The sequence below is a fragment of the Manis javanica genome, chromosome X (assembly GCF_040802235.1).
Source record: "Manis javanica isolate MJ-LG chromosome X, MJ_LKY, whole genome shotgun sequence".
NCBI lineage: Eukaryota > Metazoa > Chordata > Mammalia > Pholidota > Manidae > Manis > Manis javanica.
The window spans coordinates 112,912,521-112,928,390 of record NC_133174.1 but is presented as its reverse complement, the minus strand read 5'-3'; the positions used below and the strand labels follow the sequence as shown (position 1 = coordinate 112,928,390).

At 35.0% G+C, this 15,870-nt stretch overlaps 1 protein-coding gene across 15 annotated transcripts in view; it reads right to left on the bottom strand.

Annotated features, from left to right (window-relative positions):
- SMARCA1 (SNF2 related chromatin remodeling ATPase 1) overlaps window positions 1-15,870 on the bottom strand; it is a 284,916-nt gene that overhangs the window by 221,715 nt on the left and 47,331 nt on the right. For all 15 annotated transcript variants that reach the window (XR_012127465.1, XR_012127464.1, XR_012127463.1 and 12 more), the window contains 4 exons: window positions 7,852-7,974; window positions 5,750-5,882; window positions 3,312-3,430; window positions 2,980-3,192 (listed from right to left, as the gene is read on the bottom strand). Coding sequence is in view for 8 of the 15 variants with exons in the window: in XM_073227843.1 (XP_073083944.1) it covers window positions 2,980-3,192; window positions 3,312-3,430; window positions 5,750-5,882; window positions 7,852-7,974 (588 nt within the window). In the remaining 7 variants the exon portion in view is untranslated. The remainder of the gene's footprint in view (window positions 1-2,979; window positions 3,193-3,311; window positions 3,431-5,749; window positions 5,883-7,851; window positions 7,975-15,870) is intronic.

The following is a 15,870-nucleotide window of genomic DNA, read 5'->3' as shown; positions in this document are numbered from 1 at the left end:
TCAAAACCGAAAGTTTCTGTGATGAATGCCCTTGTACTGTTCACCATGTAAGAATTTATTCACTATGTAAGAATTCGTTCACCATGTAAGAACTTGTTCGTTATGCTTCAGAAGATTGGAGACTGACGAGAATTAGGTTTGAGATGGATTAATGATTGTACATTGAGCATTGACCCCTCTATACTGAATTTTATTGTTGTTAACAACCATTTGATCAATAAATATGAGAGATGCCCTCTCAAAAAAAAAAACTATACCCTCTGTATTTCTAATATGTAATTTTTCAATGAAACAAATTATTTTAATTTTGGAAATCACAAATGCCTCTTTCAAGGGGGAAGTTTCTCTTCCTAGATTGTAAATGTGATTCACTCTACAAGAACAATCATTTAAAATAAGGGGGCAAAGAGAGCATCTAGGAATATTAATAATCCATTTCTTTAATTCCCTTATGATTGATAATTATTATGAAATATTCCAAGAAGATGACCAAATATATGCATATTTTAAAATATATTACATACGCTCTACATATAGAAATTATCCATTAACTAGGAGGGAAATAAGAACAGTATGATAGAAAAGTTGACAAAAAATTTTGGATTAAAATATTTAAATATGAAATAAGCTATGTTTTTAAAGATTCTTTGGAATTTTTTAATTATAAATTCCACCTTCCAGAAGGAAATTAAGGACAGAGGTGTCTTCATTTTTAACAGACAAAATAAAGGTTTCCTTTTACAATCACCTATATATAATTAATATCTGCTCTTTAGAAAATATACATTGGAGACTGAAATCTCTTGGTAAAGAAAGAGGTAAATGTTTTGTAGAAAGAAGATGGAAGAGAAAAAAAAAGGTTCTTTACAAGGAGTTCAGAGACATCTAGTGGTTGTCAATAATATACTGGGTTTTTTCCTTGGAAAATGAAACAAGGTTATATAATTCTATAGTTATGTTCATATTAGAAATAACGTGAGACGTGAGATTTTCCTTGCACTTTCGAATCTGTTTCATCCTACTACTTTAGTTTAATGACTCCAGAAAGTGAAATAATACTCAAAATTCAAGACATGTTCCATCACATAAAAGGGGCATATGTGATCTAAAACATGATTCACTGACAAATGCAGGTAGGAATTTGTCTTTTACAAGCTGTTTATGCTGTTCTCCATTATTACACACATAAAACCACAAATGGCTAAAATTTGAAATGCATGGCTTTGAAGGGAGTTCTCTGCTAAACATGGCACCTTCCACCAACTAACTCATTTCCAAAGTCTTCAGTCAAAATAGAATCTCATTTTCAAAGCTAACAGAAAAGCTATTTTACACTGATCTTCAATAATCTATTTAAATGATCCCCAAAACCGTCAAACAACTCTTCCCTATATCCAACCTCAGTCCTTCATGCTACAGATTTTTTTTTATTTTTTTCTCATTTCTCTACACTGTACCTTATTAACATGTACACCTCTTCATATTCTTTTGTATAATTATAGCACTTCACATTCATCCATCTTAAAGGTCATGTTGTGAGATTCTACGAATCCATCATTCCAATTTCTCCAGTTCCTTTTGGGTCCTAGTTTGATCCAAAGTATTTGCTGTATCTCCCAGCATAAACTTGATAGGCACATTCCAGTAACAATCCAAGAACACTCTAAATTTGTGTTAAAAGTTTTAAGAAATATCTCATAAAAGCATCTGCCAAAATTAGAGTCTTTAATATAGCAACACAGAATTTTCCTTTCTTTTTGTTCCACTTGAAGTAAAATATAAAATGAGTCAAACAAAATAGTAAGCATTTCTTTTGCATCCCTGTGGACCTTTGGCCAAGAAAGCATTTATGATAGAAACTACTTAAGAAAATCATCTTAAGTTTGGATTGTTAGTTTCTGGTTACTTTTAATATTTAGGCTGTATAAATCTATTTTGTTCTAGCTACCTCAGCTGACAGAAAACTAATGATGCCAGTACTAAAAATGTGTTGCATTTGAAAAAATGGTTAATATCATCACAAACACTTCTAAGCAGTGTGAGAATTTAACAGGAACACAATTTATGTTAGAAAGGAACAGAGTAAATTGTGTGAAGCTACAATAAAATCTCTTCTACTTAATTATTCTATCTCAGAATATTCTTATAAAGACTTAACTTAGGCAACAATTCCTTCTCTTTGAAAATAAATCCTTAAGTTCTTCACACAATCTTAAGTATCACCTGCCTAATTACAAAGGGGAACCTTTAAAATGGAGCACTCTGGTGGTCACCCTATTAATCAAGTGATAAAACTTGGCATCACCAAGAGTGTGACAACCTGACATAATGTGCCTCCTAATGTGACACAATATAAGAAGTACAAGTGATCACTTATGTCGCATTCTTGCCAAAATAAAAATGAGCAAACAATGACACAAATGTGGGACATTCTATAAAACAATGAGCCTGGGTACCTTAAAAAAGTCACTGTGTGAAACAAAAAGTTGTAGACTGAAGAGACTAAAAAGACTCGACAACCAAATGCTATATGTGAATCTTGACTACAGATCATCAGTTAAAAAAAAAACAGCTCTTGAGACTTTTGGGACAACTGGAAAATGCTGCACCTATGTACATGAACTGTGTCCTCATTTTTAGGAGATGAGTGCTGAAGTATTTAGAGGCAAACACTCAGTGTCTGCAACTTTTGCTCAAGTGGTTCAGAAATGTAGGTATGTATATGTATGAATATGAAATACAGATAGGTATTTCTGAATATAGATATGTTTTTGTGTTTCTGAATATAAAATATAGATTCTACATGTATATCTAAATTCTATGTATGTATGTATAAGTATAGATACACAAATATGGATGGGGGAGAAAACCAATGTGGTAAAATGTTAACAATTAGAGAATCTAAGTGAGGAATATGTGATGATACTGGAAATCTTTCAAAATAAAGTTTGAGGAAATAAGTGAGAAAGGGATACATACCATGGCAGTTCTGGACTTGATAAACCAGTCAAATCTAAACTGAGGAGCATTCCGTACACACTGTCTTAATTCTTCATACACGTTTTCTCTATCAAAGCCCATTTTGTGTAACATACAAATCAAGAATCTGTCTTCTTCCTCAGTATAGTTCTTTCCTTTGCTGGTTCCATACTGAATACGCAACTGATGAAATGGAGCCCTGTATCTTGCAATCTATGGATTTAATCAAAATACTGCTTTTAACTAAACGTGCAATAATAGTGAGCCAAAGCTAATCACCATTATCAATGAAAACAATCTAATAATAATTTGACAATTATGAAATACAGTACTTTGGCATCCAGGGCCTTCTTGATACTGATCCTTCGCTTAATTCTTGCTTCTCCACGTTCAATTTGAGCCATAATTTTCTCAATGTCCTGTAATTCATTGCAACGTTCCCAAAATACAGCTGAAAAAAAGAGGTATTACTTCACAATAAATGTACTATTATCACCTTAAGCAAATGAATCCAAGAACTGCAGAATAAAAAATAGGTAAGGATACAGTGAACTTATACTGTTTAAAATTAAGACTCAGATTCATCTGTGTGTACATATGTTCAATTATTAAATACCTCTAACTTTTCATTTAAAATAAAACCTCAACAAGAAGGTTTTAGGTTAGTGATTTTCCTTTCATGAAATACGGAATTTTTAATTGCCCTCCCCAAATGACTGGAATTTCAAAGATACTTAAAGTGCTGATTTCAGCTATGCTTTTGTTCAAACATATAAAAGGGATCGAACACATAAAGTGAAACAGGAGAGAATACAGCCATATAAATGAAACCATTTAAGGAACGAAACCATTTTCAACAGGTTGTTCAAACTTCATATGAAGCAGCAATTCCTACTGAAACTTCTTTTTGCTTTGGGAACCACTCACTAATCTAACCAGTATCTCCAATGCCCTATAGCTTATGTTTTAAACTTACTTGGAATAGACTTTGCTCAAAACAAAATAAAACAAAACACCAAGCCACCCAAATTTTATAAATGAGCTAAATAATCTGGTTGTATTAATATGTCACATCTTATGACTTGTGAGTGAAGGGCCTTTCAGTGACATACTCTACAGTCTCATACCTGTGATCATTTATTTATTCTGTCACTTATTCATTCAACACGTATTTAAATGTCTGCTATGTACAGATACTCATGAATAGCCAATTGTACACATTTCTTCTTTTATTGCAACCACTACACAAACCTTTCCAATCCCCACCCTGCGACATAGCTAAGCTGTCCTGAGTTAGCCATGCCATCAGGCCTGGTGTCAAATCTTAGGGACCATCTGACATGGTACCTTCTTGAATCATTTCTTTTCTTGCAACTTCATACACACTGATATTATTTTGAAGAAAATCCTACCCCAGAAAATCTCCCTGCACGTATCCTTTTATACTGTTTTCATTCAGCTCTTGGTACTAAAATTTCTCTCTCTAATCTATTTTTCACTTCCCTAAGCCCCCAAATACCCTAAACTTAGGTGGTAAAGCTTAAGAGTAATACAATGTTATGCTGGTACCAAGGAAAAGGAAATTCATAAACTTGGTGTTAATACGAAATAATAAATGTGACATAATCAACCTCTGAAGTCCCTGGTAAATTATCAGAAGGCCCTTTCAGATTTCCAAACAAAAAAAAAGTACCTATTCTCTAATTAAACCTGGATTTCTTCAACCACTAGCAGTATAGATAAGTTAAAAGCTGTTCTTAGGGGGCTCTCTTGTCCCCTCCAGGCGTGAGCCAGGAGCTCTGTCCTCTCGTTTTCTCTCTAAATAAAGCCTCTGCTTTGCTCTCCTAAAAAAAAAAAAAAAAGCTGTTCTTAGACTACATCAATCTTCAGCATATTTGTTATTGTAATGTTTCCTACTACTTTTCATTACAAAAACAAAGAATTTCAATTGTTAAGCTAAAAAAGGTTTAGGAAGGCTAGCAGAGAAACCTACACCTACTTTGTTAATATTTTGTCTACAAGGAAAAATGCTCTAGATTCTAAACAGCTGATATTCATACTAAATTTAAGAGCTCAACCTATTTAGAAGCTAGAAACTTCCTGTTCTACATACATACAGAAAACTGGCTAGACATAATTATGTTTTTAATGAGATTTCTTTTCAGGAGCCTGAGGTTGGATGTGCTGTGGCATAGGAATTAATATTAGCTCTGTATGCTTCTGAAGTTAATCTAGTTCTGGTCAAGACGAAAGACACAACTGAGGGAAAAGACGTAGATCATTCTAGGACCTATCAACAGATTTATTCCAGCAGTCTTTATAGATCTATTCCAGCTTGCCTGGAGTTGATCAGAACTCTGGGGGTATTTGAGGACCTAAAAGGGCTGGACTGGAATTCTCTACTTAAAGGATAACCTAGAAAGATATATTCAATCACTGCTGGATGCTTCAGGCTTGACTTGCCCAGAAGATGATGAAATTCCAGGGATGGGAAAGTGGGAAACTTATTTTGTCAATGCTTATCCAAGAGCAACCTTTGTTTCATTGGGGCTTTACTTAACTCTATTAGCTAACTACGAGGGACAACAGCAGTCAGCTTGTTTTGATAAATCTTATAATCTTTTTGTAGAAATACAATTATATTTCATACTTGTACCTACACTTTATTCATAAAAGTTTAAAAGATCTCTCAACACCAGTGCAATTAAATCGACACTAAAAAAATGGATAAGGTTACAATTAAACACCATGTTTGAAGTTATATACAAACCTGAATACTCCATGACCTCCTCAGGGGATTTGCCCTCCACCTCCCTAGCAATATCATCAATATCATCTCTTCCATACTTCTCATTAGCTTTAATAAACTGGTTAAAATCTCGTTTAGTCCAGTTTGTGAATCCCTGTGAACAAAAAATTAAGCATCATCAATAGAGGTTAAATTAACAAATCAATTAATGTTTTCTTTACCTCTGTAAAATGGTACAGTAAAAACACTTTAAGAGACTTAAAATGTTCCTCCTTTTTTATATGTTGAAATCTAAAGTTGACTGTTGTTATAAAAATAACTGCTTTTCTATCATGAAGAGAATGTACTTCTCTCCAAGTACTAAAAACTAATTTATAGTTCCAAGATACTGTGTAGTTTTTAATTCCATATTTTATAGACACCTACATTAAAATACAAATTTATTAAAATAAAAATGCTGATATAAATGTTGAAGCCCTGATATTCCAGTACTTTAATGGTTTTTTCCATAGATCTGTTCCCATGTAAATTAAGAAAGCAAAGTAGACACATTAAATCAAAAAAAAAAGGAAAAAAATACAGAATAAATATTGTAGCTCTTTATATCATCCTAAGCTACTGTGAATAAATAGTTTGTTCAAAACTGTGTTCATAAGCAGAATGTTACTGGGCCCACTCAATTTCTTTACCAAAAGATAGAACAGTTTAACCAAGCAATGTTTTAAATCTCTTTGGAATTACTAGCAAGTCTGTGAGGTCCCAAGACCAAAAATCCATTTTCTACTCCTCATTGCCTAACCCACATAAATGTGATATCCTCGACAGTGCAAAACTCTATTCTTTGTCATTTGTTGATGAGAGATTTCAGATGACCCCACATTTTGTTCCTTTGTACTTCTATGATTTTTAAAAAGATTATTTAGGGCAGCAGAGAAAGATGACTAAAGATGAATTCATGTACTAGGAGGGGCAGACAAAACGGACTTTACTTCTAAGTTAAAATAAGTCCTCAGTTGAGACTGTATATTCACAATATATTGAACATTCACAATATACTGCAAGTCACATAGTATTCTAAGACCGTAATTTTATTTTTGTGTTCGGGAAATAAATTTTGAAAATAAAACATGAATATAAATGTTTTATTTTATTCTGTAGTAAGTCCTAATATTCAGCCAACTGCAATTATGTTTTCAAATGAAACTTCATGACTTAAAGGCTTTTGGCTCAAAAGCTTGTGAATGTAATTTGCAAAAAATTCACTCAATAAAATTACGTTATAACAAAAAAAGACCTGTGTAATAAATAAGATATAAATATAAAAACTATCTTTCAATAATTAATGTGGAAAATTTCTTAACACAGTGCTTTGCATATTGTTCAAAAGCATTTGCTGCATAAATAAATCTTGTTGGCAACTTTTACACTCAGGTAGTATCATAGAGTACACATTTTTGTTTATTATTTTGCAAGGGTCTTTCATGTTCTAGTTTTTTTTATCTTCTACAGATTATTTAGGATGTAAGACACTCATAAATATCCTTAAAGCAATTATGACCAGAAAGCATTACTATTTTGTTCAAATGGAAATGTTTCCTATTTAATAACTATTAACATTTAATTATACAATGATCACCATAAGAGGTTTCAGAAATCTCTCATTGTTATATTAAAGTTCTTTTCAAGAGAGGATAAAAGCATTTTGAGCATTAAGAAATTATTCCATAAATAAAGGATTTGAAGATAATAATTTTAGAGGACAGGCATATAATCAGTAAAATAAATTTAAAATTTCAAATATGGTACTATTTACTGTCTATTGGGACTCATGTGGATTAACTGACCTTATTAAAATTAATAAAATACATGTCTTCTTACTCATAACTGACACTTATATTTTGCATTTTTGTATTTTCTATTATTTCCAAAAAGCTGTATTCTATAAAAGGGATTAAAAAAATAGGTATACTTGGTCTAAATGCCTGTTTAGAAATCAGCCGTGAGTTTTGTTGGTGTGTCCCACCAGGGCACTCAGCTCATACAATAAAAAGGTTAAGTGTAATTTATATTTTCTTTTTTCTATTCATTGACTAGATGTACTTCAGCCACTTAAAATATTTTACTTGTGTGAGAAGTTTTTCCTTTTCTTCAGTCTCTTCTGATGTAAGAGGTTCAGCTCCATCAATCTTTTTTTGCTCCTCTCTTTGAGCCACAGCTGGATTTGGAGTATCAGGATTCCTTGGGACCTATAAATCAGAGATGAGTTACCAGTAAACTGTGGAGAAAAATTAATTAAGGCTGTATACATATGTATCAATCTTTAGTTATTTTAACAGTGAACAATATAAAGTCAAAGCAGAATGACACATGATACTCTCCACAATCCTACTACCATATTACCAAAATAAAAACCATTCTTCAATGTGCCACATGGTATTTCAGACTTAAAACCCATTGCTAAATGCCACATTGTATATTCTAGCTTTAATTGTAACTGTGGGACAAAATATATCCTTATACTATTGTAATATATGATAATAATAATATTATCCTCAACACCAGTATTGTATAATAAATCCTCAAGCCCAGAAGAAACAAGTTTGGCAGTACAGAAAGAGCCCACCTTTACCCAGCAATACAGACAAGGGTAGAAAAGTGGCAACACACCCCAAGATTACTGCATCCCATGCTCTGAATACTTCAATGTGCAAAAATGAAGGGGTCCTCTTATTGCCGGCCAGGGTATGGAAAGGGAGAGCATCTTCCCATAAAATGCAAAGACTGGAAGAAGTGACAGGATAATAAAGAAGCAAAAAAAAACCCAAAATATGTATGTATAAGAGGGGAAAGGGCAGAGATGAGGCAAAGAGTTGTGATAGGACCTGCAGTCAAGGGGAAATGCCAACAGAAGTTACAGTGTTTTGGGTACAGAGCTGCAAATCACTGACAACTGAGAAAAGAGCTCAAGTCCAAGAGACTGAAGACAGAAGCTCAGCTCTCCAAGGAAGCACGCAGTCAGTCAGTCACCTGTATCTCAAAACTGTAGCCCCAGGGACTGCAGGGGGTTCACAGTGAACATAGACAACAAGTAACGGGGGAGGAGGGTGGCAGGAAGGGAGCAGCATTCACTGTATTGGAGCAAAACTAAGTCACTGAACCCCAAGCCTCACACCATTTCTATGAGCATCTGCAGCGACAACGCAGCACATTGTTTTCAGGAGGACAGCTGTGTAACAAATGAAGTACATGTTAGAGCATTCCATTAAACATGAAATGGAAAGGGCTGACAGGAAGCCCTCCACTGTTCGGAATGCACACCTATCACTTATAAATGAGTCATTCCCTAAAGGTATTCATAGTCGTGGTTTTCCTACAACATAACTGTAATGCATGGAATACATTTCTCTAATTTTTATCCATATTTTATAGAGTTTGAGACTATACCATTGTAACTTGAAAATAAAAATTTTAAACTATTGTATCCAATAGTTGTTTAAATAAAAAACCTACTAACTGGGCATTAGAAAGAAACACTGAAAAACTAGATTCATTTGTAATCATCAGTAGAAGACAATCAAATTAGTAAGTACTGACTAAATGTTGATTATGTCTCATAAGTTTATATTTTCATCTATTATGTCCATAGCACTATAATAGGAATTCACTGGAATAGAAAAGAAGCAGTGGGTATGGACCTTGCCCACAGAAAGCTCACAACCTAGTTGTGGAATTCTGAGCTAAACCTTAAGAACTCTATATATAAAGATTTTGGGAGATGGAGAAAAGGGAAAGAATATTCTAGGCTGGAGCAGTAGGAAAAAAACAGTGAAGGCAAACACAGGAAGGAGCATACAGGGTTTGTGTTGAGAAGGGGTAAGAAACAAGGCCAGGTGAAGACATATTTACAGGGCCTTTTGAAACTACACAGTGGGCAATAGCATGCCACTGGCAAGGTTTCAACAAGGAGGTAAAGTGTCAAAACGTCGAGTTTTCACCTTAAGCCTTGTGCTGGATGGATTTAAGTGGGGAAGTGACTAGAAGCAAGAGAACCAGCTAAATTGTCATAATCTAGAAATGGAATATGATCAACTGGCCTAGGATGGTGGCAAACAGAAATGGAAAAGTGTAAATTAAAAATGAAATATAGTCCAGTGGTAAGTATGATTAAAAATAACTTTTTCAATAGCTAAATTCAATTTTTAAATTACAGGCACACCAGCAATTCCAGTCCTAACATATTTATCTGTACAAAGACAATGTTTACAAGAATGTTAGCAGCTTTGCTCATAATAACCAAAACCCAGAAAACAGCCCAGATGTCCATCAGCAAGAGAACAGATAAGCAAACTGTGGTCTATCCCTATAACGGAATAGTACTCAGCAACACAAAGGAATGAACCACTGATAACGGGACAACACGGATGAATCTCAAGAACATTACACTAAGTGAAAGAAGCCTATGATTCCATTTATGTGAAATTTCAAAACCAAAAAAAAAATTACTCTATGGAGGAAATTATATCAGAACAGTGGTTGTCTCTGGGGAGGGGCTATGGGAATTGACTGGGAAGAGCACTTTCTGGGGTGACAGTAGTGTTCTATATCTATATAGGGGTTTCAGTTATCTAGGTGTATGCATTTGTCAAAATACATCAAATGATAAATGTAAGATTTACACATTTCACTGTATGCAAATTTTACCTTAAAAAAAGAATCAAATACATACTGAATTTTGGCTAATAATGTGCATGTTGAAGTGTTTCCATCTGAGATATACTTATGTCTGCAACCCTGAGATGTGTGAAAAAGTAAGATGAAAAAGTAACATGTTCTTCCATTTGATAGAAGGCTGGAGAAAGGGACAAATAGGTGACAGGGCAAATACAGTAAGGTATAAGATGGAAAGTATAGGTGATATTTATATGGGTGTTCATTGTACAATTATTTCAACATTTTTATACATTTCAAAATTTTTTATAATAAGATGTTTAGAAAAAAATTACAGACATAGCTTTAAAAGTTTAACAGACCCCTTAAATTGCTGGTATGTGAAATTACCTTGGCTTTAAATTTTAATTTTAATTGAGAAAGACCTCTTTAATCTTAAGATATTTTTCTAATAAAAGCTTCCAAATTTCCATGTTCAACAAACCATATTTTAACAAGATGAAATCCCTCATAAACATCTGATTTTATGACAGAAAATGGGTAATATGCACACATAAAATAAACTGTTGATTCCCACACAGATATCCCTGATAGCAAAAATTTCCCCCTTAAACTTTAATAAAAGCAAAATTAGAATATTATATTATACCATTAGATTTTAGGATCCACTGCAGACTACTTATATATCCACTGCTCATATTTTTAATACAGCAAAACTTTAGAATGATTTCATCAAAGTTACACCTACTATTTTAATTCTAAAATTTAATCGAATACATAGCTGCTAAGATTTTTAGAATTAGAAATGACTCAAAATTCCTGAATTCCTGTATCTCCTCCTACAAAAAAACTCCTTCTTAATATTCATCATTTTTAAAGGTATTCATTTTGTACCTCACAAGTTTCTTAATTAGCATTAAGCTTCCTGGAATGATTTCAAAGTGCTATGTAAGAATTAAGTAGACAAAGTATAGACTAACAGTACTAAATAGATACCTAGAAGTATCTGAAGTACTCATAATGCATGTCTCACTGATGGCCCCCAGCAGTACCTTAATATAGCCACAGTACACAAAAAGCTATCTTTCAAAACGAAACACGTTCATTATTCTTTGGATTTCTAGTAAGGAATCTGTGATTAAGAGCTTTCTTCCAGGGAAGAGTGCAAAACATTTTTTGGTCTGGTTTCTTAGAAGGAACTTTAGCAAGCATTTCACAGAAATAGGGAACACTGAATTAAATGTGACAGAACACAAAATAAAAGTTAGCAACCTGAAATCAGTTCACTGTATTTTAGTTCTACCACAGCATAAGAGGGGGCCCACAATGACACATTACCAAAACTCAGAAAGATTATAGAACTTCCTCCATTTGTCAAATGTTTATATCCATCCCTAAAGAATTTTCTTCTTGAAGATAAGTGTTAGAATGTTCTATAGCTTTCTTCAGCTTCAAATATGGCAAAACTTTCTCACTCCAGGTCTTAGATGCAATGGAATTCTATATACTCTGGATTTTTTTAATTCTGCCATTGAAATTTCAATGAAGTTATCCTCTTTCCAATACAAAGACTTTACAAGTGATTAAATGCGTTTAATAACTCCTCTAAGTCCCAAGAGCAATGAAGCTTCTGAATAGGTCCAATTCACAAGGTCAAAGCATAGACAGTGGGGGAAATTGGCACATAATGCATTGCTTTCCACCAAGTGGTTAGGGCAAGACATACAAATGCTTTACTCAGCCTCAAATCAAACAAAACTCTTTAATTCTAGATCTTACTATCAACAAAGTTGTTTTGACCTTGTTGTGCTGACTATAAGGGGGAAAATACAGAAAATAAAAATGCAAATAATCACAGGGATGAAAAGTACAGCATAGGGGATATAGTCAACAGTAGTGTAATATTTTCATATGATGATAGATGGTACCTACACTTACTGTGGTGAGCATTTCGTAATGTATGTAATTTATGGAATCACTATATTGCACAGCTTAAACTATACATAATATTGTATAGCCACTACACTTCAATAAAAAAATTTTTATTAATGCAAATAAATAGACCCTGGAGAAAAATGCTTTTTACCAACTGCTTCAAAACTACTGAGCCCCTTACTAGCTTCACCCCCAAATCACTGCAGAATAAGACTCTAGGGATGGAAAATGGACAAAATTGTGCTGTGCACCACAATGCCCCCAGCTACAGACAACACCCATCCTCCAGGGCTAACACTCATTTAAAGCAGAAATGGGGAAAGTGGTCCCTTTTTGAGAACCTAAGCAGGCACAGAGAATCCCAGGTGACTCCACTACAGCAGTTCTGTTTATCTGAGAGTAAACTGTTGCTCCACTCACACTGTGGCTCTGGTGAGTTTTCTGAAGGTATGGTGGGGGGGTGGGGTATCAATGCTGTACATCCTTGAGAAGATACATCTAACAGTTAACAATGTCATAATACCTTTGAAGGGAAGCTTTGCAGATGAGTAGCATACCATGCTCATCTGCCTAGAACTCTGAACTCAAACATGAAACCCACCCAATAAAAGCACCCACTTTAGCTGAGGTCTGTAGCTCCTGGTAAACAATGGAAGAGACAAGGTTTGGAAAGACCCAACCTCCAGAATGTATTCTTATTTGTCTCATAAATCCTAAGCTAAATGTGCATATGGAGGAGGATCAAAGCAAGGCTTAAGGGGACACAGGGGCAATCCAGGACAGGGTAAAGAGAGCACAAGGAGAGGAGCAGAATGGGATGGGATCGATTCTCCTTCCACCACCAGCACCACCACACTCCATGCCACCATCATTGTCTCTCATCTTCACACTTCAACAGCCTCCAGCCTAGTTTCCCTGGATAAACTCACGATTCTCTATGCCGCAGCCAGAGTGATCTTTTAAAAATGTAAATCTGGTCATACTCTACCACTTACAAATAGTTTGACCTTGAGCAAATTACTCAGGGCAAATTGCTCAACCTCTCTATGCCTCAGTTTCACCATCTGTAAAATAGGGATGTAGTTCCAAGGCTGTTATGAGGATAATGAGATCATCTTTTTTAAAGAACTTGTAGAACAGTAAGCAATACAAGTAAGGACTAAATAAGTACCTACTATTATTATTTCACCCACCCCGTCCCCCACCTTAAAAACATCTCAGTTGTTCTCCTTTACTCTAAAGCTAAAGTCCAACTTAACTAATATAACCTGCAATTGATGTTCAATGCTCCACATGATCCAGCTCTACCCACTGACCAGCTAGCTTCATGTCCAGTCACTCTGCTCCTTGCCATTCCCTAGCAACACTGGCATTCTTTCCATCCCTGGAAGGGCAATGCTCCTTCCTAGCACACCTTTGTACCTGCGGCTCCCCTGCTCAGCTGTTCTCTGTCACTTCACTTGCCTAATACCTATGCATCTCTCTGCTCTCAGCTCATACGACGCTTCCCTTCAAGACCACCTCCCTCATCTCCCAGACCACATCTGATGCCCATGTTATGCTCTCCTGTGGCACCCTGTGTAAGCACTGAAAACAAACCACGATGGCAGTGCTCTGGGCTATCAGTTTAATGTCTGTCTCCTCCATTAGCATGTAAGTTCCATGCACTGAGGGGCCTTGTCTTATTTGCCACTTTATCCCCAGTGTGTGGCATAGGATGAGGCACAGAGGAGGATTCAAAAAATATGTATTAAGTGAAAAACAGCCCTCCTTTCGTTCATGTTCCCTCTCCTGTCGCTTCTCCCTGCAAGGTGAGGAAGAGAAACCAAACAGTAAGGTGCCCTGCCATGAATCCTATGCCTTCTTCCCTCTCCTCATTCATCCTTTTCCTCTCTTCCTACACCTTCCTCCTTCCTGCCACCCTTCACTGCTGTCCCTTCATTCCTACCTCTTCTAAGGTTTCCTCTCTAGCTGGCCACCACCAACTGTCATTGTAAGACCTCACGCCTAATCACAAACTGCCTGCAATCAAAGGCACTGTGTACACTGAAAACAGCTGTAGTGAGAATGCGGCGGGCATGGTACTCTGACCGGGAATAGAATTTCAGGATCCCCAAAGAAGGAGCATCAATGGTTCTATCAGCAGAGATGATTGTTCTGTTGCTGCTACTTGAGCCTCACTTGGCTCACCTCCCAAACAACATGTCACACCACTGTAAACACAGTCCTTATTTAGGGCTGCAGAAAGAAGCAGGGTTATGTCACATGCAGGAATAGCCCAGAATGTCTGACTGGAAAGAGCATAACAGCATTTGGACACAGAGAACCTGGATTTCAGACAAGCACCTTTGGCAACGCTGTTAACTATGTGACCTTAAACAAGTCATTTAACCTCTCTGAACTTCAGTTTCCTCACCTATTATATGGAGGTGATAATAGCACCTATCTCATAGAGTTGTTAGGAATCAAATCAAGTATGTGATAAAGAATTGCATCAATTATAAAATGCTCTACACACATATGTGGTTGATTACTAAGTGAGGTCTAGCATTCAATAAATTTTCAAGTCTCACTAATAAGTCAATAAAAGTAACAAAATAATGATCTAAACCTAAAATTTTTAAAACCCTTAATGGAGTGACATATATATCTGTTTACTTCATGGAATTTCATTAACTACCTTATTAATCTTACTGTTTTTATTTTTATTTTGAACCTGTAACTTGCCTGTTTCTCCTGGCACACTGCCATTTTCACTTTCTTTGAAACTGGTTTTACATCTGGTCTGAATGTTCACCATGAATATTTTACTCCTCTACAACTTCCTAAGAAGGATTTTATCTAGTCCTATTAGTTAAATATATTCAAATTTAATCACAGTTCCCCAACCAGATTATAACTTTTTGCTCATTTCAAATGACAATGCTCCACTCTGGACAAATAGTAGAAACATTCTAAAGATCCACTCTAGCCCCAAAATGTAATAAATAACTAAGTATCTTATATACATGGAGCTTTTCTAGTCACACTACAGCCACTAATCAAAATAATTGGTCAAAGATCTACTTGTGATTAAGGGTCACAAAATAAATTTTGAAACACAGCTTCCAATTCACAAAACAGAAAGAAAACTTCATAATATTGTGAAGTGTTAAACTTTTACAATTTTGTTGATACTGTTGATTATTATTATACCTTTGATCATCCCTTTCCATTCACTGGGATGTTGATTTCGACATATAGAAATAACCTGGTATGCTAAATCTATCAATGTGATAGCTTTAGGGTGACAAACATTAAATTTCACTCACTAAAAAGAGGTTTTTATCTAAATAGCATTTTCAATTCCAAAAGGTCATTTTAAAATGATGTCAGTATTTTTAACACTTGAGTGACCACAGTCTACTAACCACCAAGAGCTTCCATTAGTCTATGAGCAATAAACACAAAAATACTATTTCTCAATCCTACTAAGGAAAATTAGCAAAAACTTCCTATCTATCATACATCTACTTCTAATTAAACACATACCTATTGTT